Here is a 22,649-nt window from a genome sequence, read left to right as displayed (position 1 = left end):
TTCAACTGGCTGGCCTTGGAATTTGATGTTCAAGGAAATCTGTTTTTGGATGTCTGTTAAGAACATCCAGCTAGATTAAAATACATATTCTATGGTTTTCAGCTTAAATTAGTAGCACTTCATAGCAAATGTCCTCCTGCTCCGGAAGGTAATCAGCGCCTACCGACGGGGACGGGGGCAGCTGCGGCCCCACGCCGCGTCTGCAGCTGAGGGGAACAAGAAAGGGCTGGAGCGCGGAGCCGAGCGCATGCTCCGCCCGGGGGACAAAGGGCCGGGGCGCAGCGCTGCCGGTGCCGGTGCCGCCCGCCCGGGAGGGGTTAACGCGCTCCGCCCGCGCGTCCCCGCCGGCCGCGCTGACCTTCACGGGGCCGCGCCGAGCATGCGCGCGCCGCGCCCGCCGCGGTTCTGCTCGCTGGGCTCAGCTCGGCCCGGCCCGGCCCGGCCCGGCCTCGGGCAGGCGGGTCGGCCCGGGCCGGTCCCCGCCCGCCCGCGGCGGGGCCGGGACCGCGGCAGGCGCACGCCCTGCCCGTGCCGGGCGCGCCGTTGCCATTCGGTGCTGATGGTGCTGGCGACGGAGCGCGGGGGGACGCGAGGGGGGCCCGCGCGCCGCGCCGCGGCCGCCGCCCCTGCCCGCGCCGGGCCCGGCACCGCCGCTGCCGGAGGAGCCGCTGCGGCCCGGCCTTGGGGCCGTTCCGTGCGGGGAGGGCCCGCACGGCTCCCCGCGAGGGGGGGGGGGGGGGGGGGAACGGGCGCACGGGCCGGGGCCCCTGACCCCCGCGGCTGGGACCGCCCGCCAGTGCGGCACGACGGCTAGTTCAGGCTTTGAGGAAAATGCACGGTGTCTGCCGGGAGCAGGGAAGGGGCTCACATGATGGGAGCCAACATTTCTGTGTGAGTCTGGGGTCTAAAAAGAACATGGCAGGTACCAGCTGGATGCTGCCTTGCCAATCAAACTGGCATGTAAAATTTAGAGTCGTTTAGCTTGGAAAAAGCCCTCCAGATCAAGTTAACCTGACATTACCACGTCGACCAGGCACACAGCAGTTGTTTCCAGATTATATGTGCCTTTAGTTCAGCTAGAACTTGAGGAATATTTCCAGCACAGAACAAGGCAAGGCTGTGTTGATTTGCTTGGTATATTCCTTCTGAGGGGCTGAGAGGAGGAATGGATAACCACACTCACGCTTCCTAAGTTTCTGTTATTCTTAGGGCTGTGCCACACACTAGCACTTAGACTGGAGTGATCCTAAAAATCAGTGAAGGTCACACTGTCTTTATCCCCATGTACTGAAGGCCGTGTGACCTTCATGGCTTGCCTTTCACTGCTAGTCAATGCAGTGTCTTCTGTGCTTGCTTTTAGTATCAGATGAGGGCAGAATATTTTTTATTTGTTTCTGATCTGATTCTGTTCTGCTTGCAGTCTTGCCAGAAAATTCACAGCCCCTAGACAAGAATTTCAAGCAGAGGAATAGAATAAACCCCTCTTGTAACCTGGCAACATCTCGCCTATTGCCGTGCTAAGGGAGACCGGGGACCGCGGGCCCTTGTGAGCCGCGGGCGCGCGGAGCTGCCGGGAAGCCGAGCAGTGCCCCAGGCCATCACTGCGGGCTCGGCCATCATGGAGGAGCCACGCTCTGCCTGTGGAATGGCCGCCGTGCTGCCAGCGCCACGCTCGCCCCTGGGCTGCCGAGGGGGCGAGCTGCTGCTCTCTGCTCCCTTCCCCTATGGGCTTCGTGATCCCAGCAGTGTCCTGGGATATCACGCACTGTCGTGCAGGGCTTTGTGTGACAAGCAGAGAGCTGCTGATGTCTTACAGCAGCTGTGGTGTTAGCGATTTGTCTGCACATGTCAGTCACCTGGGTCTCTAGAGGATCCATCGCAGTGGTACCAGAGCATCCTGAGAGTGGTCACTGGGGACAGGCGGTGGGAGTGGAGGGTTGGAAATAAGCCGTGGGAGCTGTGCCGCCATGTTGCCCCCCACCCCCTTCCTCCGCTGATCTCACACACTTTCTTTTCCCTCGCTTCCACATGTTGTCCCTCCCTGTTCCCAGCTCCGGCCTCCCGCTGCTTCTCTCTTGTCCAGAGGGGTTAGCTCTCATCTCTCATGCTGGAAATGCTGCCAGCGAATGTTTCTGTGTGCTGCCTGCCAGGTCCCTGGGGAAAGGGCCTGGAAATGCAGTGCGGGAGGAGCAGTGGGAGCAGGGGAAAACCACTGCTCGCCTGCTGCATTTTCTAATAGGAAAACATCTCTGCGAGGTGCTGAGCTCTATGTCACTGCTGAAGTTGCCCCCTCCCCCTTCCCCTTGCCCCAGAATTTCCCATCCCTGCTGTAGAGGAGGAGAGGCTGCAGCACTGCCACAGAAAACTGAGACGTGTTTTTCAATTTGCCTCCTGCTTATCTCTGCTGTTTGGACAGAGAGGTTTAAAAAGCTGGATTTTCTGTCCCTGCAGAGTAAACAGACGGAGCCCGGCAGCACAAACTATTTCTGGCTTATCAGTGGAGGAATGCAGCAGCTGAGGCTGAGCGCGAGTGGGCCGTCAGGAAGGCCCTGAAGGGGCCCCCTCCCCACTCCGCGCTATTAGAAGTGTGAGAGCCCAGCAGGACTCAGAGGGGAGAGTTGGAGAAAAAGGCAGAAAAGGGAAAGAAAGAGGAAGAGAGAGAGTGAGAGAGGCTGAGCAGACCCTGATGGCTACAGATGAAGTTACAGGAGGGGCTCGCAAAGCTACGAAAAGCAAACTTTTTGAGTTTCTGGTCCATGGGGTGGTGAGTCGGGAAAGTTAGTGAGCTGGCTGGCTCTGAATAGAGGGATGAGTGGAAACTGGAGGTTCTGTGCTGGGCTGGATGGGCTCCTGCAGTGTGCTCCTGGGGCGCTGGTAGCTGCCTCGCCAGGAGAACACCAGGGTCTGTGGAGTCCCCAGCCTGTGCACTGATTCATTGATAATACAGGCTTGTGTCTGGGGGGATGTGTGCTGTGCTTTTTGCTGTGATTCTCCATGAATGGTGAATAGCATGCTTTTCAGCCTGATCATGGTGCAGAATCTGCACTGGATCTAACTCAAATGGGCTTGTAGGACACTTTGTTCTGTAATCAAACTTGTGTTTTGGAAAACAATTCTGACGACAGTCTGGTGTAGCCTTGAGGTGCTGCCTCTGGTTCTTGTCTCCAGTCTTGGCTCGTTATGTATCCTCTGGCTACTTAACAGGTGACTTTCAGGGGCTTGAAGAGATTAGCTCTGCAGATCTGTAACAGTCTATGGAAACTCACCCATGAGAGAATTTCAGGGTGCCATGCTTTATTAAAACAACCCTTCAGGTCTTTAAAAATGTTCCAGCTTTTGTTTAAGAATCAGGTCTTCGATCTCCATTTAAGGGGAAATGCTCACCCTGTTTTGCTGCCATTGGAAACGTTCTTTAAATGACTCTAGCCTCTGAGAGCAGTCACCATTTATAACGTGGATTTCTAGCATTGATACACATTTAACAGAAATAAGGCTGTTAAAGAGCCCCAAGGAATGTGATATTGTTTGGATACTGATTGTCCCCAATACTTCTTTCTTGAGGATTCTGGCACCTCCTGTGACACCTTTTTGAAGACATCAGGTGGGGGCTCTTGTAGAGAGATCACAGAAACCTGTGGGGCTCATGGCAGACTGCTGAGTAGTCTCCATGATTCAGGCTTACTCCAGATGTGTAGGATCTCGCGTGTGTCCTGTAGATCCTGGATATGGTGGGACTGGCAGGTCCAAGGATTTCTGAGGTGGCATTCTGTGCTGGTGAGAGCTGTGAAGAGGTGATGTGGTGCCAGTGTACAGAAGCAGACTGGGTGACACTGGCAGCTGTTTGGGGCTGACGGAGAGTGGGTATGCAGATGGTAGCAGTGGTTTTGTTGGGGACATGTGGGTTTGTCAAGGTGGCTGTATCTGAGCAGAACCAGGTTGGGAAGGTGGCAGATGGGATGATTTTACCTTTTCTGAAGTTTTCCTTGGCATTTGCACACCAGTGCTCTTCCTTTAGTATCAAGAAGAGCAGAAAAAATAGTTACGTGAATTTGCTTATTCCACATCTAGCTGGCCTTCGTGTGAAAGCAGCATGCAGGGCTCTTAAGCCTGGGAAATTTTTAATTTATACTGGAATGCATATAGCAGAACTCATTTCCATTACTTATTTGGATGCCAGGAAAGTCTGCCTTTTCTGCCCTGGGAGTTTTGTTGCTAGTGGTGTCTTACTTGAATATATGCATTAGCCTGGAATATCTGTATATATCTTCCTGCTTCTTGTTGCCGAGGCTGGGGCTTCTTGGCTGTTGTTCTGGTGCCTGAACACCTCTTGTATCACCCTCTCCTTTCCTTCATTATCATCTCCTTTAGTTCTGCTTTGGTTCCTGGTTTGTTCTTTCCTTTAATTTTTTGCTCATCTCAGGTTCATTTTGATCAAAACATGGATTGGGGTAATCATTCTTCCATTACTTAAAAAAGATGAAGTTATAACTTCATTTTGTCTCTCTAGGCCCTGTATCCTGCCTAATAAGAGAATGTACCATGCCAGCCATTACCTTGAGTTTACCTAGTGCTGGTTCCTCTGTTTTATTACTACCCCAAGCGTGTTAGCACCTGAATTAATTCCTTGAAAAATCAAGTTGCAAACTTCAGTAGAATTTCTTGGAGTCAGATTCTGCTCTAATTTCAGGGAACAATCTCTTCAAATGACTCATTTTTTTTATTCTGTCTGTGTTAACATTATTTAATTTGGTTATTGGAAATTATTTTCTTCACACCCCCCCCCCCAAAAAAAAAAAAAAAAAAAAAGTGGAGAAGCAAACAGAGATAGAATGTTGTGAGAAATCTTTTTTTGCTTTGTTGACAGTTAAATGAACAGGATAATTCTGCAGTATTTCCTAAAGGCAGTTAGCTCTTGGATTCACTTGATCTTTCTGGAAACATATGTTCCTTTGCTAAGGTCACTTTGCCCTTTGCTCTTGTGTACCTGATCCTGCTTTTGTGCTTTTCCAAATTGCCAGCTTAGATGATGTCTTCTTCCTCGTTTTCCCAGACAGGATCCTCCTGAAAGGCGAAATCTCTTAAAGGTTAAAACTCTGAAATGGAACACTACATTCTCTCCTACTTGAGACCTTGATAGTTTGTTACACCTCTGGTTAGCAGTTGGGCTTTTAGAAAGGTTAAATTTCTTTCAGTTATTTATTTTTACTATGTTTTTGCTCCCGTTCAGTTTCATCAGTGTCTTGCACATTATTTTTGTGGGAAGAATTTTTTTTCCCCCAAAGGCTTTATCCTGTACTTGGTCTTTTTTGTTGTTCTTGTTGTTCCTCTCTTTTTTTAGCATTTTCATGGACAAATATGGCTTTAATAACCACATTTATGTTTATTATCTTTTTATCAATGCATTTTCTGCAGTCCAGTAGTACATTTCAGGCAGTCTTTTTGACATTTCTGTACGTGTCCAGCTGTTGCCTTGTATTTTGTTGAACAAGTTACTAGTCTTGCTGCAGGTCATTACTTTCCTCGGTTTCTTCTATCCTCTGGTCCCTACCATAGGCCTCATTGCTGGCTGGATCCCTTAAATGGATCCTGCCTGCATCTCCCTCCCCTGCTTTTTTCTTTGTTTCTTTCTCTTTTTTCTTTTTCTTACTCAAACAGGAATCTGCCTGTTTAGTCTTGAGAAGGTCTGTGATGCTGGTCTTGTAAAATCTCTTGTCCAGACATCTGTCCTCTTGTGTGTGACTCGATGGCAGGAACCTTCACTTGGTACCTTGTGCTGGTGACCTTGGCTGTGTCATCTGCTTACAAGAACTTTCTGAGAAGTTCGTTTTCTTCTGTTGTTCTGACCATTTTAATCTGCTTCTGTGTCCTTTTCCTGTTCCCACTTAATCTTCCTTCCAAAGCCAATCTTCTTGTCTTTTATCCACCAGATACCCCTGTAGAGGTCCATGTGCCTTTCTTACCTCTGGAGTCATAGCTGTATTTACAATGTATTTGCTGTCAGTTCAAATCACCTTCTTTTCCCCATAGTGATCTTGGTCTTTGTCCTCTTTGCTATGCTTAGGAAGCTCTCTGTGGCAATATAAGTCCTTATCCATATTTATTTTCTGCTAATACGTGTTATTTCATAGTTGCTGCTAATATCTACAGTTTAATATTAATTACACTCCAAGATTGCTAATTCATACAAACCTTTGTTTCGCTGATGTGACTCCTTTGCTTATCCTCAGTCCTCTTTTTGTTTGGCTATCTACCTCTCAAATTTGGTCATAGAATTTTATGGTAAATACACAAACTGTCTTATATGAAATGGCATTTACAACGGTGAAAGAAGAGTATCAGAGTATACCAGCATAGTAGCAAATATTTAATATATATGATGAATAATTTGTTAGTGTTAGAACAGACTAAACAACAGGTCTGATGGGTATGGAGGATTTATAACACGTTTATCAGTGATTTGGAAAAAGGGGTAAGCAATGAATTTCATAAATGAGTTTTGCATCTCCTGATCTATTGTGGGTTTAAATGAAATGTCACCATTTGGGAGAAAGACTTGGATGTCCTGTGTGTGAGCTGCCTAGTGTCTAACTAATAAGAAATCACATAAACTGTTAGCCTAATTGGGAAGTGGGGCAGGGAATAACGCTGAAGCAGTTGTAAATCCACAGCATATATATACTTCAAGAATATTTTTCTGGTTTTAGTAATCTGTATGACTAACAAGCCAAAAGACTGGGAACTCGGAGGGCAGTACTAGTGGGAGACCTCTGAAGGCTTCATCAGTAAGGGAATAGAGGTATTTTTGGTTTAATTTATAATATCTAAGTTTAGAGACTGATTATGTAAGTTGTAAAATCTCTGTCATTGGAGGCTTTTAGGTACTGGTTAAAGAAGTAAACATCTATCAGAGATAACGGAGATACTGGTGATACTTCTTTGAGATGAGGAAGAACTGCATGACCTCAAAGACTCATAATTTCAGTATGTTATAAAAATGACGGCGGTTTTATTAGAATGGGAAGGCCTAAAGATGTTTTCCCAAAATTGAATGGTGGTCTGTTTCAGTTTTAATTGAATAAGAATGACTGTTTCTCCTAGCCAGTCACAGGGTTGTAGAGATCACTACTGGCAATGGTGAAGTAAAGAGAGTATGGCCAAGTTTGAAAACAGTGGAGCTTTGCTAATGAAAAATACCCTCCTAATTTTTCTTATGTCATGGGTGTAGATACTGTCTTGTCAGAGCATAAGCCATCTGACACTGGAATGGTAGAAAAGAGCCTCATGAACTGTTTGTTTTGGACAGTTTGTTCGCTTTCTACCACAGAGCTCCCTGCGTGGTTCTCTCTGCCAGGGCATCCTCAGGGAACGGGGCCTGGAATGGAGGCACTGGTTTGCTGTGTGCATGTTCCCTGTTGTGGTAAACAAGGAGGTATTTGGGGCAACTAGGGCAGCCTGAAGGAATCAAGGGACCTTACAGCAAGGAATTTGATTGGGAAGGTAGCTGCAAAGGACAGCTACAGTGAAAACCTTGTACAGTGTTCAACTGTGTGAGCAAGCTTCTGGTAGAGACTGAAGGTTTGTCCTTTTCTAGTCATGGACTGGTTTCAGGCTGTCAAATAGAGAAAAGTTCATAAATAATGAGGAAAATAAAATCATATTAATGTTAGTCAAGGCTTTAATTGTGATCAGTGTGATTTTGTGCAATATGGGCTTGTTAAACAAATTTAAGTTACTGGTTGAGAAAACGGATTTGCTGATACATATAGGTGTGTGGATAAAATGGATCTGTGAGATGTTTGAATTGCTCTTCTCTTCCTGGGAAAACCAAAACAACAACTGTAGAAATATGAAAATAGTCAGGATTGTTTAGTTCAGTATCCCACGTAGAATGGGGGCAGTGGAAGGCAGCATGGAAGTACAGGAACAAGGCAAAGCCTCAGTGATCGTTCTTAAGAATACTCTGATTTGCAGCTTGGGAGCTTTCTCACCCAAAGCTGCCCTCTGTGTAGTGCCTCTATGTGGATTTTATTTAGGGAGGTTAGTCTGTTGGTGTCTTCTGAACTCTTCTAAACTTCTTCTAAAATTCTGTCAGGAATTTTTTCAGTTTATCTTGCATAAGGAATTGTCTGATCCTGCCAAGTGTTGTTGGATTATTGTAAGGGAAGAGACAACGAGCTCTTGACCAGCTTCCTCTCTCTCCAAGCTAGTCATGGTGTTGCTGTGCTCTGTTGTTCGTCTTCCTCTCCAAGCCATTCTTTTTTTAAAGAGGTGCGTTCTGGTAGTTCTTCACACAAAATCCCTTCCATACATTTGATCACAGCAGTGGTATGATCAGATCTGTTAAAGCTGGTGAAACTCAAAGCTGGTCTGTAAGGTGTATTTGTTTCAATTCTAAAGACTTTTTTGTTTTCTTTTTGGTTGTTTTGTCTTGATTGATTTTTTTTTTTTTTTTTTTTTTTTTTGGTTGCATCCCAGTGCTCTACTTGAGCTTGGTGGCAGATTATTCTGAGCTGTGAACAGACACACATGAAATAGAACTGAACCTCATTTCATGTTCCAGTTCACAGTTCTGCAGATGGGATGTTTTCTAAGTTAAAGACTTCTGGATTGTTGTGAACATTGTATTAAAATGTGTGGTACCTTGGACTTACAGACTGAGAGCTTTTGGGAGATGGCAGGAAGCAAGAATTGTGATACTAAAGTTTCAGCTTACTAAGCCTCTAAAAGATTCACAGACATTAAAAAAGGGAACTCATGAAGTAACATCTATAATTGTAAGGAGGAGAGAAGCCTTGTGGCAGTTTTATTTGTTGTACTTCTAAGAGTCCATTTTGTAACAATACATCCAGTTGGGAAACTATTTGTGCAATCAGAAACTTGTTGCCATCACACAGTACTAATCTAGTCTAAATATCGTAATGGTTCCAGGTACTTCTAGTTACTCATTCTTAATTCCAGACAGCATCAGGTATCTCCTCTTCCTTTTGTTTATGCCCTGTAGAAATCATAGAATTTGAAGGGTTTAGAATTGAATAGATTTGGATTGGAAGAGACCTTAAAGATCATCTTGTCCCACCTCTCTGCTGTGGGCAGGGACATCTTCCACAAGACCAGATTGCTCCAAGCTCCATCCAGCCTGGATTTGAACACTTCCAGGGATGAGGCAACCACAATCTGGGCCTCACAACCCTCATAAGTAAAGAATTTTCTTCTAATCTATATCTGTTGTCTGCCAGTGTGAAGCCCTTCTCTTTTGTTCTGTCACTCCAGGCCCTTGTAAACAGTCTCTCTCCATCTTTCTTGGAGGCTCCTTTTTAGTTAAGAAATATGCTGTTTGTATACTTGGTGGTGGTGGTTATTCTCAAAATCTGTCAGTGTCTCTGTTAACAGGAAGCTGGTGGCTGTTCCTCACGAGCCAGCCACAGGAGCCTCCTGTGTGGTGCTGAGGTGGATGGAGTCTGTCAGGACAGGAGATTGCTGTAAGTGCAGCTCAGCACTCAGCTGCAATGCAGCAACTCGTGGCTCTCTGTTCACTCTCTGAGTCCTCTTGTGGGTGTTTTTGCTTTACTTTTCTTGACACTTTCTTTTACTTTCACCTGTCAGTTCTCCAGGTTATTTTCCTCTTACTGGTATGTCCAGACAGGACTCCTTTTTTTTTTCTGCTTCCGTGTTTTGACTTCTGTGATGCACATCCCCTGACAAAAGACTGCAGTAGAAGAATGTGGAAAAGCACTGCTCTAATGTTGTCTTGTTACTGCTGTCAGACAGAAGTTCACTTAAGGATGACAAAGAGGACAGAGGCAGAGCTCTGATGTGACAGGAAGTTCAGGCAAGGAAGACAGCAGACAAGCCAAACGTGGCTTTGGAAACTGGTCAGTGGAAGGCAGTGAGGGGCTGTGGCAGCATGTGTCGGAGGTGGTGTTCTCTGCACTGGCAGCATGCTCAGGCTTGAACAGCTGTAGCCAGAGCAGTGATGGGCCGTGCCCAGGCAATCAGCAGAACTCCTGGGGACCGGGACACGTGCATGCAATAGTGCTCATGTGCCTTTGTGCCCTGTACTGTCTTTGCCTTGCTGCTGTGCCTCACCTCTGCTCCTCTCTCTGCTTCACCTTCTCAGAGCTGTGAGAGTGGTCCCTTCAGCTGGGGACAGGCTGTGTCTTCCTCGTTTCCTATGGCCCACAGTGGTTTTGTCCTCTGTCCAGTGAGGTGTTTGTGCAGATTTATACATGTAAATGGAATCAATGAAGGTAAAAAAGAGATGGGATTGTGTGTGCAAACAGAGGTGGGTCAGGGATGGGGGTCTCAGGTAGATGGTTTCCCAGGAAGGAGGATGTGTCAGTGCTGTTCTGCACTGCAGCGTTTCCCATGGATGCTTCTTGTTTAAGACAGATTCCATCCTGCTGAGGAAGAGGGGGAGAGATAGATACTAACCCGTAGAGAGGTGCACCTTCAAGATTCCTTTCAAAAGTCATAATGATATTGGAGTACTCTTCAGTATGAAGACTTTTTTTTTTAATGTAAAAAATTTGATGTATTGTTCATCACTGTCTTGTCTCACACGCGTGTTTGAGAGCAAAATAAGCTTTTAGATAAGGTGAGATACTGTTTGTATGTTCTTCTTTTATAAAAGTTTAAATAGGTTAAGCATTTCTGTATCTTGGGAGTCTGGTGGGCTTGCAGCAGGAAAACAGTTGCACAGTTGCATAGTGAGTAATATTTTATCTATGAGTGATATCGGAGGTAGGAACATGAGAACAGAGGGGAAGGAATGAGGCAGTCAGGGGATGAGATCGAATGTGCTTTTGCTAGAGCTGCCTCTCTTTTCTCAGGTTTGTCCTTTCTCTGTGTTTCACTATTTTAGTGCTTAACAAAGGAAACTGAAGGAAGTTCAAAGACAGAAGACCAAGAGTAGATTTAGCTTGCTGACCTTGCTCTTCAAACTCTAAGTTGTCCTTTAGAGCAGCAGCAAAGTGGGCATTCGGTTTTATCCATGTGGCCAGGGAGTCTTCATGAGATGGCTGTGCTCAGGATCCGGGGCTCCTCTGAATGACTGTCAGATGTCCCTAGCTGACTGACAGGCAGCAGCTGGCCCGGTGGTCTGCCTTTTGCTGGAAGGAGGCCTCAGTGTGTGGCTTGACAGATGACAGATCTTAAATGCAGGCTCAAGACAGAAGCATTTTCTGGGCCATTTCTTTCTGCTGACTCTGCCTGGGTGAGAGGGTGGGGGCGCCTACACGGGAACAGAAAGCACTGTTCCCTTCCAGCTGTTCTCCGGGCTCCAGGCTTGTGGCAGAAGACTTTTGGAGCTTGGCACAAAGCTGCAGTTTGGTCTGTCTGCTGCCTGCTGCTCTCTCCATGGTCATACCTGCCATTGCTTCCTTATGCTGACACGTGCTGAATTCACCTGCTTGGATTCCTGCGCTGGTGACTCTCCTACCTCCTGCCTTGCTACTCTGTCCCTGCCAGTTATAGCCCATATTGACTCTTTGATGATCATCCAGTCCTCTCCTTTCTCCAGTTTCCTTTATAGATACAAATGTGAGGAATATCTAAGACTTGTGATAATCAGGGAGGCACTGAGCTGGGGCTTTGGGAGCTATAGTGGATTTGAGTGGTTAATTTGGAGATGTGGGTCGAAATTATTTTTAGAATTATGTTTTATTATAATGCGTAGTTATATATTTAGAAATAATAGAAATTATGAGATAAAGATGAAATAAACTTTAAAAAATAATTATATATGTTGACTGTGTACTAAATATTTTCTTCCCACCCCCGGTGGACTGGCTTGCATACCCTCAGGGGTGCGCACATCTCACTTGGGGGTCTGGTAGTGTATTTCTCCCAGGTACTTTCTCAGTCTGCAACTATTGAGACAAGTGTGTCTCCCATGTTGTTAGCACCCCTTTGGAAGAGGGTTCCACAGGCTCATATCCACGGTGTGACAAACTCACCCCTCCAGTGCTCTGTGAGCCTGGCTCCTCTGCTGGTGGCCAGGGTTCAGTATTCTGCAGGGGCAGTGAACAGTCAATACCCGACTGTCCTCCCCAGGCCACACGTGATTCTGTAGAGCTCTGGCAAATGCCCCTTTAGATTGCCTTGGATCACCTCTTTCCAAATGAAAAGTCACAATATATTTACCTTTACTTCCATGGATGCAGTTCCGTACGTTAAGAATTTCTGTGCCATTCATTGTCCTTGTTTCAGCTCTGCTCTGCCATCACTGAGCTGCAGGAGCCAGAGCTGCACACAGACCTTCACTTGTGGACACATCATGGCCATGGCACACTGATATTCTCTGTTCCCTCCACTCTTGTTTCTTATTTCTTTATGACTTTTTTGACCTCTAGTAACCAGCAAACTGATATTTTTCTGGAAGTGTCTGTTTAAACAAGATCTTGGTTCTGCTGGAGAGCAATCAGCTTAGGGCCTATCACTTTGTCTGTGATTCTTGAATTGTTTTTTCCCCTTTTGTAATTCAGTTCAATATGTATTGAACTACATTTGCATCTTCCTTTTAAGTGGTCATTCTGTCTCATAAAGTCCTTCTGCAGTTCTTGAAGCTGGCCTTCATCCTTGCCAGCATGAATAACTTAGCATTACCAACAAACTTCTTTAGGTCTTGTCTTTTTTTTTTTTTTTTTTTTTTTTTTTTCTCCAGGTTGTTTTAAATGTGCTGAAAAGGAGAAGTCCTGGCAGAATTTTACATGTGCCTTTCATTTATTTTCAGAACCTATTACTTTTGCCTCATTTCTATCCTTTAACCAATTGTTTATCCATAATGGATGCCATTGCCTCTTGGTTTCCTTAAAAGACTTTGTAGAGGGACTTGGCTTTCAAAGGCCTTTTGTTGTATGGTTATTCTTATTCTCATCCTGGCTCAAATGCCTAGAAGAGTGTGCGTGGCTGTATTTTTGCATATATGTGGACATATACATATTGATAATTCTCAGTATGAGACTAAGCTCGTCTCTCTATTTTGAGTTGCATTTTAGAGGCAATAATTATTTTACTGGTGGTTTTCCTTGATGACTATAAACTTTTAGAATTCAGAGTTGGGTTTACTGTGTGTCTTGTAAGCATTAAGCTTGTGATTTGAACCAGTGTCTCTCAAGAGCATACAGAAGTCAACATAAATGGCAGGGCTTTAGAATGCCTACAGGGGCTGCTGACAAACGACCACATCCATTTATTTTTTAAAATTTATTTCTTTTAAAGGCTTGATCGGAGACATGACCTTTTTCTTAAAGGATTTGTGTTGCATTATGAACTTACACTGCTCTCTGGTGTAGGCGAGGCAGAAGCTCTTAATGGAAAATGTTTCTGCTGGTGTGTTGCCTGTGCTGGTTTGTGTCTCCAGCTGATGAGAGCTGCCTGCTCGGCAGTGCAGTGCAGTGGCAGCGTGCTCACAGCTCTGAGCAGCACGGGAGCTGCACCAGTCTGGGCTGTGTGTGCCTGCCATGGGCTGTTCTCCTCGGGCTGAAGGCACAGCTCCCAGCTGTGACCTGCTCCGGGTATGCTCCTGACCACTGAGTGTTTTCCCAAGCCTAGTATTTCACCTGCGTGTTTCCTGCCTGCTTTATCCCCAGATGCCTCTCTGTGGCATCCAAGATACACCAGCCACAGAGCTCGTGTGCTTTGTGTTGGTGCTTAGTGCTTCTCAGCACAGTCAAAACGGGGAACCTGTTGGGGCCCGTGTTGCATGATGTACAAACGTCTTGGCAGCTGCAGAAGCAGAACTGGCTTTTCTTTCTGTTTTGCTTTTCCTCCAGCGCCCTGGGATGCCATCAGGAGCCCGAATGCCCCATCAGGGGGCTCCCATGGGTCCTCCAGGCCCCCAGTACGTCGGAAGCCCCTCTGTGCGACCTGGGATGCCCCAGACTGTGATGGAAACAACAAGAAAACGCACTGCACCACAGCAGGTGCAACAGCAGCAGGTGCAGCAGCAAGTGCAGCAGCAGCAGCAGCAAGCCACTCAGAACCGAGCTAGGAGGTGAGTGTTCTGGAAAGAAAACACAGGAGGGCAATTTGAGGAAGCAAAGATGGTACCTGTTTAGCAGTAGGTAAGACCTTTAAGATCAAATGAGACAGAATAGAAGATCTATGCATTGTCAGTTTTTAAAGCTGGAAAAACAATGGTAAATTTTATTTATTTATTTTTTTTGTGTGTGTGTGAATGGTCTTGAACAAACCAACCTTTAATAATACCTGGTTTTGAAGTTACTCTGCTTTTACTTCGCAGGTTTGTTAGGCATAAATCTGTTGAGTATGTTTAGCCTTTAGAATTAATGAACAGTTCTCTTCTAATATAGTACAATTATTGTATTATTTGTTGCCTGTTCTGTATAGTTGCTCTGATTTTGAACTGGCTAACGTAATGGTTTGTAAATGACACAAGTGGAAAAACCTTTGGTTTGTCATGTGAATACTTGTACTATGGTCACTCAGAAGAGTGGTCGTAAAACTTGCAGTTGTCCCAAGTGTTTTTACATATAAAGTAAATAAATGTACACTGGAAATAATTTCATAAAATTAGAGGGATTTCTATAGGGAACTTTCTTCTTGAAATATGCCCACCATGTACATTGCTGAATACACTCTCTTAAATAAGTTAACTAATTTCTTTTTGCAGTGTATTAGACCTCATCAATCTTGAGTGTTGAGTGTGATCCACACACTCATAGGGTGCAGTCATCTGTGTGGGCTACCTTTTGCAAAATCATTACAGATGTATATACAGCTTCAGGCAGTGTTCTGGTGGTGTCAGGGAATCCAGCTGTAGGTAAAACATGACTCTCTAAGCTCAGTTCTTCAGGAGCCCTGCTCTCTCCAGGTTATATACCTTGGATCAGCAAGCCAGATTTGGGAATGCTTGTGTCTGGGATGCATCTGGAAAGGACACTGATCTTGAGAGTATTAATACGTTACAATTGAAAAAGATTAAACACAGAAGGAATGTGTGCAAGTGCAGCACATGAACACAAGCAGCGCATGTGCATCTTGGACGCCTTGCCCAGCACCAGCCAAAATGCACATTCTATAGCACCTCCCAGGAGGTTCTCCAGGGAACTGCACAAAATAATGACCAGCCTTCAGGTACTAGGGTGGATATAACCTGAAAAATTGCCCCTGCTGGATAATTAAGGTTAAACTTTAGTCACTAACTAGTTTCCAGGGCACATTAAAGTACAGTATTTGCTAAAAGTTGGTGGCTTGACTCACAGAAAAAATTCCCCTCCCCTCTTCTTAACTTCAGTGTTTTTAGTTTGGGACCCAGCAGTAATCTCTACTACCTTGAGCCCAGTTCACACTAGGGCTCCCTGGGTTCTCAGAGAGTTTCTCTGTTTCTTCTGCCATGCCTTCCCTTCAGATAATGTGTTGAATGGTTTCCCTTTTTTCATTTCCACCTTTCTGTCACTTCTCATTCTCTTTTTTCAGGCACACTTTTCTGGCACCTTGGGTCCAATTCTGGGGGTAAATGAGTTCCATGTTTTCTAGCACAGGCCAAGGAAGTTGCACTTACCTTTCTTGGCAGGTTTGGGGGAGACAAAAATCTCGTTTCTGTAACAAGCTATTGAAGAACTGGCTGAGATCCAAATTGTTTGGGGATGTTGCTTTGTTTTTTTTCTTGCTTTTTATTTGCAAGCCTACGGGGTTGTTGCAGGTACATGCATATCCCAATCCCTTTGGGAGGTTGGGGCTTGCTCTGTCTTTACTTCGAGATTCTCTGAAGTGAGAGAGAATTCAGTGCGTATTTGATTTTGTGAGCTGTGGAAGGTATTGGAGTTTCACACTGTGTAACATTCCATTCCCATTATTCCTACGCTTTTTAAAAGGAACATTGTTCACCTATTAAGCTGGGTCTAACTGAATTTTCTGCCCTCTGCACCTCCAGGCACAAAGAGTTCCTCAGCCTTGGCTTATGTGGGGATGGGGAAGAGTCTTAAGAACCTGGTATTTCAGCCCTGGCTTATTATCAGCAAACGTAGGAAGAGCATATGCCACAGCAATGTGCGTGGAAACAGCTTTTATGTGGACATGGCTGATGACAGACTTCCAGTGTGAAGACAGTAAGGAGGGGTGTCCTTGTGACATGGCAGAGTGACGGCAGGTGGTTTGCTTTCTCCCATTTGTCTGTCACAGATGGAGTGATTCGTCTCCTGCTGAAGATAAAGGCCTCACAAATTAAAGAGATGAAGAATAGGACCTGAATTCCCTCTTGGCCCTGTTAGAGAAAGCTGGTTTGGTGGGTTTGAACAGTTCTTAGAACTGAAGACAGTCTTCCTGACAGTACCATTTCTCAGGCACATAAGCATTTGTGTTTATGTACATGAGTACAAGTGTGCTTTTGAAAGCATAGCTATAGAAATGTGCCCATGTAGGGTATGGACACAGTATGTATACCCACTGCAGGCACACATACATCTTCCCACATGTGTGTTCATAAAGATGAAGAAATGTGGTAATGTAAGGTCTTTTACCTTTGTCCATCACTCATGCAAATATGTCACAGTAAAACAAGTGTGTATGTATGTAAGGAAGGAAGGGTGTGCATATGTGCATGTTTTCATACATCATGTGAAATACACGTATATACGTGTGTTCTTCAGTAGTTAATTTTGGGCATGGTGGAATAAAAGTGCGTTGTCTGTTTGAGCAAGGTGACGTGCCATTTGCAGGCACTGGGCTCAGGTGTGTGTGTGCTGGCCACACGTGACACTGTCCCCTGCACGCTCCTCTGGACTAGCAGCAGTGTGTGCACATGCACTTGCATATGCTGCCACCCTGCACCACCGACGCTGTGATCAAAGAACTTACAGACTTCTTTCCAGGATGCATAACAGACAGCCCTGATTTGTTCTTACCTAACTGCCTCCCCAGGCTGCTGAGAGAAGGGGTACGAGGTCCTGGGCATGGGTGAGACCCTTTTGCTGATGCATGCACAGCTGTGCACCAGCATGTGGAGATGTCAGGATAATTTAGCAGGTGGCCTCGTTACTCCTAGATCTGTCACCATGGTAACGTGTTTTTTTCTTTAAAAAATGTACAGTGCCAAGAGGAGGAAGATGGCTGACAAAATTCTCCCTCAGAGGGTGAGTCGCTTTCATTTCCTATTCCCTTCACAATCAGTTCAGCATCTTAGTGCAGTTGGAGGAATTTTAGAAAATTATCTCACTTTTTGTTTAAAAATCTAATTAAAAAGTAAGTAGGCAGTGGGTGAAAGTGTGGAGAGGCAGGCTGTGGCCGGGCTGGGGGCTGGGAGCGTGGAGAGCCCGGCCTGCGCGGCCTCGTGCCTGGGTTAGCCGAGCCAGCACTGCCGCTTGCTGGAGGGACCGCGGTGCTGGGCTGCCAGCTCGGCACAAGGCTCCTCATCCCTTCCTGAGCCTGGCCAAAACCTGCTCCACACTGTGCCTCTACCTCAGGAGTGGGCTCACTCTCAGGTCTCTGGCCCAGCAGAGCTGCCAGGTTGTGATTTTTGTGATTGTGCCACCTTAGGGCTGAAGTGAACATGTGTAAACAGCAGAGTCCAAGGGGTCTGTACTGTCTGGAGAGTTCCTAATTCTGTTATCCCTGGGGATATGTCTAGTTTTTGGTGTCTGCCTATGTTTGATCCTCAACGCTTACGTCTTCTGCTTCCTTTCTAAACACTGGAATTTCTCTCTGCTCTCCTCTCTCATTATTCCCATTTTTTTTCCTTTCCTTTGCCCTCTTCAGTACAGTTCCCAAGAGCCTGCTTGGTCCCTAAAGGCTCCAAAACACACACCCTTGTCACATCCTAGTCTCAGTTGCTTTGACTGCTGGTGATTTTTCTGGGCTCAGAATCCCTTGGACAGACATGTCCTTCCATATCCTTTTCAAGTTTTCAAGCTCCACTGCTAGTGTGAGCCCAAACTTGCTGGCAGGCTCCAAAGTCACTTCTGGGACATTTCACAGGTGCCTACCACCAGCCATCGGAAGAGGTGAGCCCACTTTGGTACCCCTGATGTTATATGATCATTTCTTCTTCTTGTTATTCCTGCCACTTTCTGGGAGCAGAGCCTCTCATATGTAAGCCATTAGATCTCTCATGTTGCTGTGTTGAAACGACCAAGCTACTGTTAAACCCAGACCTTTGAATTACTTGCAACTTCTCTGGTAATTGTGTTGTAGCTTCATTCCTGCTCTGCTGGTGGTCTGTACTTTTTTTATAACGAAAGCTAAGTTTCTTGTACCGTCAGTTTAGTCTGTCCCACACAAACTGTTTTCACAGATAATGCTACATCCTCTATAGCGAGGCTGTTGCTGGAAATAACATGTCTGTTTCAAGATGCTTTTAGTGTTGTTTTGGGTTGGTTGGTTGTGGGAGTGGGTTTATTTTTGGTTTTTATTTTGCCTGTTGCCTTTATAAGATTAAAAGGCATAAGACATAATCAAACACTTTAGCCAGCAGAAGATCACTGACTGTTTACCAAGTCCATGATGATCCTTTAATAGGTAGAATTACTAGATACAATTAATAGGTAGAGCCTTACACAGGTATGTCAGGTGCTTTCAGAATCATGCTGTCACCAAATATTCTTGCTTTTCAGTATCTTTGTTGCTGCCAGCCAATTGCTTTAATGGATGGAGTGATAAGGCATTTGTAGAGGTCTCTTCTGCAGTGGAGCTTTTATCAGTGCAGCTGCTGTGCTGGTAGCAGTGTGACCTCTCTGGGTTAAGGTACTCTGTTAGGCTGCAGTTAGTGTGTAAGAAATCCCTTACACCATCTGTGGGATGAAGGTGTGCTGTGCACGTCATTGTCCTGTCAGGTGGAGGATTTGCACTGGTGGCTGTGGAATGCATGTGAAACACGGGGTAAAACTGGATTTCTGGAGCTATCTCTGGAGTGCTTTCCGGCCAGTCAGCACCTGTTACTCACAGACTTTTTGCAGATCCTTGCTTATCTTTTCTAGGAGCTTTAAAGGGGAGATGGGACAATATTAATTGCATTTGACTCTTGAAAATGATCTTATGTAGTAGTGGGAAAGGAGGTGCGTTCAGTATTCTCCACTAGGATAACGACTCGGGCAGTTAGCACAGGTAACCTCTTGTTGGATTTCCAACAAATCTCTCTGGTCAAGCCTGTGCCATAGTTCTGGAACATAGTGCTGGTTGGGTAGGATCACTGAGACACTCTAGGTCAACTATTTGAGAAGGATTTAATTTTGCAGGAATATATTATTATTATTACTATTATTATATTAATTATATTTGTGTGAAAAAGTCAACCCAGCAAACTATTGCACATGGGAAGATTGGATTAGGGAGCTGCATGGGATATCCTGGCACTTCCAGCCTTGTTCCCTCTGTCGTGGAAGCCGTGACACCACTGCCACTTCAAGACTAGTTAGGTTCTTCACTTGAGACATACTTTTGATCTGGCAGCTTGGGTTTTTTTGTTTTGCTAGGCTCGGCAAAGGAAGTGCTTTTAGTTTGCCAAGTTAGAGAGGCTCCCCTCTTGAAGTCCTCTTAGTCATTTGTTTTATCTGTTCCAGGTTAAACTAATGTCTTTCCAACCTTTTAAAATCTAACTCTCAAGAAACTGGAACTATATGTAGTATTACAGATTGCCAGTATCACCAGTGCTTGAATGCCACTCCTGCATTTTTAACTCTATTGGAAATAGCACTGCAAATTTGGATTGCTGTGCTTTTTTTTTGGTTGGTTGGTTGGTTGGTTGGTTTTTTTTGTTTTTTTTTAATGGCCTTTCCACATTGATACAGTCTCTGGTCGTTCTGTGATTGGCTCATACAAGTGCTTCTGCTTTCTGCTGTGTGCAACTGATGAATTCCCATATTAGAGCAGGATTTAGACTCTGAGGCATGATCCTGTGCATTGTAATGCTATATTTCATCCCATCTCCATTATACAGTTCTGAGCTTCCTTACATTCTCTGTACTATCCTCTGCCTTGCAATGACAATACACTGACACCCAAATTTATCATTACTAAGTTTTCTTAGCATACATCTCCTTTTTGTACAAGAATAATTTTTTCCTATGCTGGGTCTTGTTCCAACTCCCATTTTTCAGTCTTAAGGAGTGGTTCCCTTTATGACTGTATATCAAATTATTTACTTAAATGCAAGTTGATTGTATTGACTGCCTATCTTTTGTCTGAAATGCAATTTTAATGAACACAAGGACTTGGTTATGTTCACATTGACATGCTGTAACATAACAAGGCTTAGTATTTTTTAGAGTGTATTTAACCGTAACTCCAGTTCTATCCAGCAAGCTCTTTCCTGCTCCATTTTCCTCACTTCTGGATCTTCCCCTTATTCACACTTGGCTGTCGCTGAAACCCTCATTCAGTTTTGTAGAAGTTCACAGGCATCTTCATTCATAGCTGGGGACCTAAATCTCTGGAGCTGATGTTGTCCTTGTGACCCAAGTTTAGCAGTTGTGCCTCAATTTCAACCTCAGACCACATGGCTGCACCTCAAATTGTACCTCTTTCTCCAGGCCTTGCTTCCTCATTACTTCTGGTCAGTCTTATTTTCTCTTAGTACTGAGTAATTACATTTTTTCCCAGTGAATGTGATCTGCCATTCTGTTTCTTTGGCTTTCTTGCCTACCCATTCTGATGCAAGAATCTCAGCTGAAAACCATTCTGGCTCCATAGCTATGCCTGTTTCTGCTTTTCCTGGTTTAACTTGCTGAGTGGAGTGCAACTTTGAAACAGCAAACTGCCCCTCCTTCACTGGCATGCTTGTCTCTTAGTATTGGCTGCTGTTCTTCTCACCCAGCCTCAGATTCCTGAGGACTTTTTGTTTAGCTATGCTGGCAGGTTTTTGTACACCTGTCCTCTCCTTTTCATCTTCTCTACTTAATTTTCCTTTATGCAAATATTTAGTCAATTTTTGCTGCTGCTGTTCACTGACCACCATGTGGAATTCTCTGCACAGATCCCATGCCATAATAGCTGTCCTGCTGTGGTTTGGTCACTGCATGGCTGTTGTCCACTTCTTTCTCCATCTGAGCCAACCAGAGGTGAGGAACACCTGGATCTGCCATTCACTTGTAAGAAAGAAGAGGTTAGGGCTGTGATAATCAGTGGTAGCCTTGGATATAGCAGCTGTGAAATAAATTCAAGATCTTGCAGAGGATGAGGAAGGAGAGTAGTCAAGTACAAACCCTAGACTTTAGACAAGCAGAGTTTAGCTTATTCAGGGAACTGGTAGGTGTGATTCCTTGAGAAGCAGCTCTGAAGGGCAAAGTGGCTCAGGGAAGCTGGGAGGTCTTTAAGAGCCTTAGGAGCAACCTGTTTTAAATGCAGGAAAATGAACAGATTTATGAGGAGCCCAGAATAGGGTACTCACAGTGGTGGTCCCAACATCAAAAGGCAATGTACAAGAAGTGAAGCAGGGACAGGCCATAAAGCGGGAGTTAAGAAACCTTGCCTGGGCATGCAGGAAATGGTATCAGCAAAGTCAAAGCTCAGCTGTAGTTGAGATCTTTAAGGGGCATCAAGGACAAGAAAAGCTTCTGCTCTTGCACTAGTAATAAAGGCTGACCAAGGAAAATGTGTGCCCCATGCTGAGTGGGCTGTGTGATCCAGTGATGACAGAGACAATGAGTCTGAAGCACTCAAAGCCCTCTTTGTTCAGTCTGCACTAATGATGCATCCCATGCCCTGTGATCAGTGAACAGCTGACAGTGGACAGAGATAGGACCAGGGATTAGCTGAGGAAACTTGACTCATTCAACTCCATGATACCCAATGGGCTGCATCTGAGGGAAATGGCCAATGTCCTTTCAAGGCTACTCTCTCATACATAATAGTCTTGTATGCAGGTTGGGACATTTTGATCCGAATGGGCTGACAGCCATGTGTTTGGATGATGAGGCTGAGAAGGTGGCTAATGGTTTCACTTGGCCAAGAAGATACTGACTGAATCAGAGTACTGCAGGGATGGGTCACAGCAGCTGTTCAGTCCAGCATCTCTGTGCAGGAGGCAGCACAGTGCTTGCTTATAAAATCTACAGATGACACCAATCACTGGGTGGAGAAGCCAGTTGATATGCTTGTGGACACATTGGAGGAATGAACCAACAAGAACTTTATGAAAGTCAACTCAGTCAAATGTTCTTCCTTGGGAAAGAGGAGGGCTGCCTGGCTGGGAAGCAGCACTGCTGGAAAGGCCCTGCAGCCACTGGTGGACAGTGAGCTGCGAGTGAGCAGGAGGTGTACCTTGTCAGCAAGGTGACTAACAGCATCCAGAGCTCTGTGGCCAGGAGCACAGCCAAGAGATTGAGGGACTTGATTACTCTCCTTTGCTTAGTACTTGTTATCTCAATGGTAGAGCACTGTGTCCAGTTTTGGGATCCTGGATTCAAGAAAAATATTGGCAAACTGGACTGTGGTCAGTGGATGATTGTCAGGTTGATCGAATGACTGGATCAGCACATGAGGAAAGACCGAGACAACTGGCCTTGTTCAGCCTGAAGGAAGGCTCTGAGAGGACCTAGCAACAGCAATGTCTAGCCAGCTCCTAAGAGAGGAGGACAAAAGAACATGGGCTGCTTTTGCCAATTTACTGGACTGTGTTACTGGCCCTGTGGTAGTCAATAAAAAATCCTCCTCAAACCACTCTCTCTCAGGGGTTGCAGGGTGGCACAGTTATGATT

The 22,649-nt window shown here is 45.4% G+C and overlaps 1 protein-coding gene across 6 annotated transcripts in view; it reads left to right on the top strand.

Moving 5' to 3' along the window:
* The window catches only part of SMARCD3 (SWI/SNF related BAF chromatin remodeling complex subunit D3), a 75,831-nt gene that overhangs the window by 21,908 nt on the left and 31,274 nt on the right, over window positions 1-22,649 (top strand). For 4 of the 6 annotated variants that reach the window (XM_088171448.1, XM_088171519.1, XM_088171358.1 and 1 more), the window contains exons 3-4: window positions 13,773-13,993; window positions 17,051-17,093. In XM_088171448.1, coding sequence (XP_088027574.1) covers window positions 13,782-13,993; window positions 17,051-17,093 — 255 coding nt within the window. In that variant the 5' untranslated portion in view covers window positions 13,773-13,781. Of the gene's footprint in view, window positions 1-2,454; window positions 2,765-13,772; window positions 13,994-17,050; window positions 17,094-22,649 lie in introns of those variants that run through there. The other 2 variants (XM_014890428.2, XM_088171244.1) reach the window with 2 other exon arrangements.

Source organism: Sturnus vulgaris, chromosome 1, assembly GCF_052056855.1.
Source record: "Sturnus vulgaris isolate bStuVul1 chromosome 1, bStuVul1.hap1, whole genome shotgun sequence".
Classification (NCBI taxonomy): Eukaryota; Metazoa; Chordata; class Aves; order Passeriformes; family Sturnidae; genus Sturnus; species Sturnus vulgaris.
The sequence above is the reverse complement of the archived record's forward strand: the minus strand, read 5'-3'. Positions and strand labels throughout refer to the sequence as shown.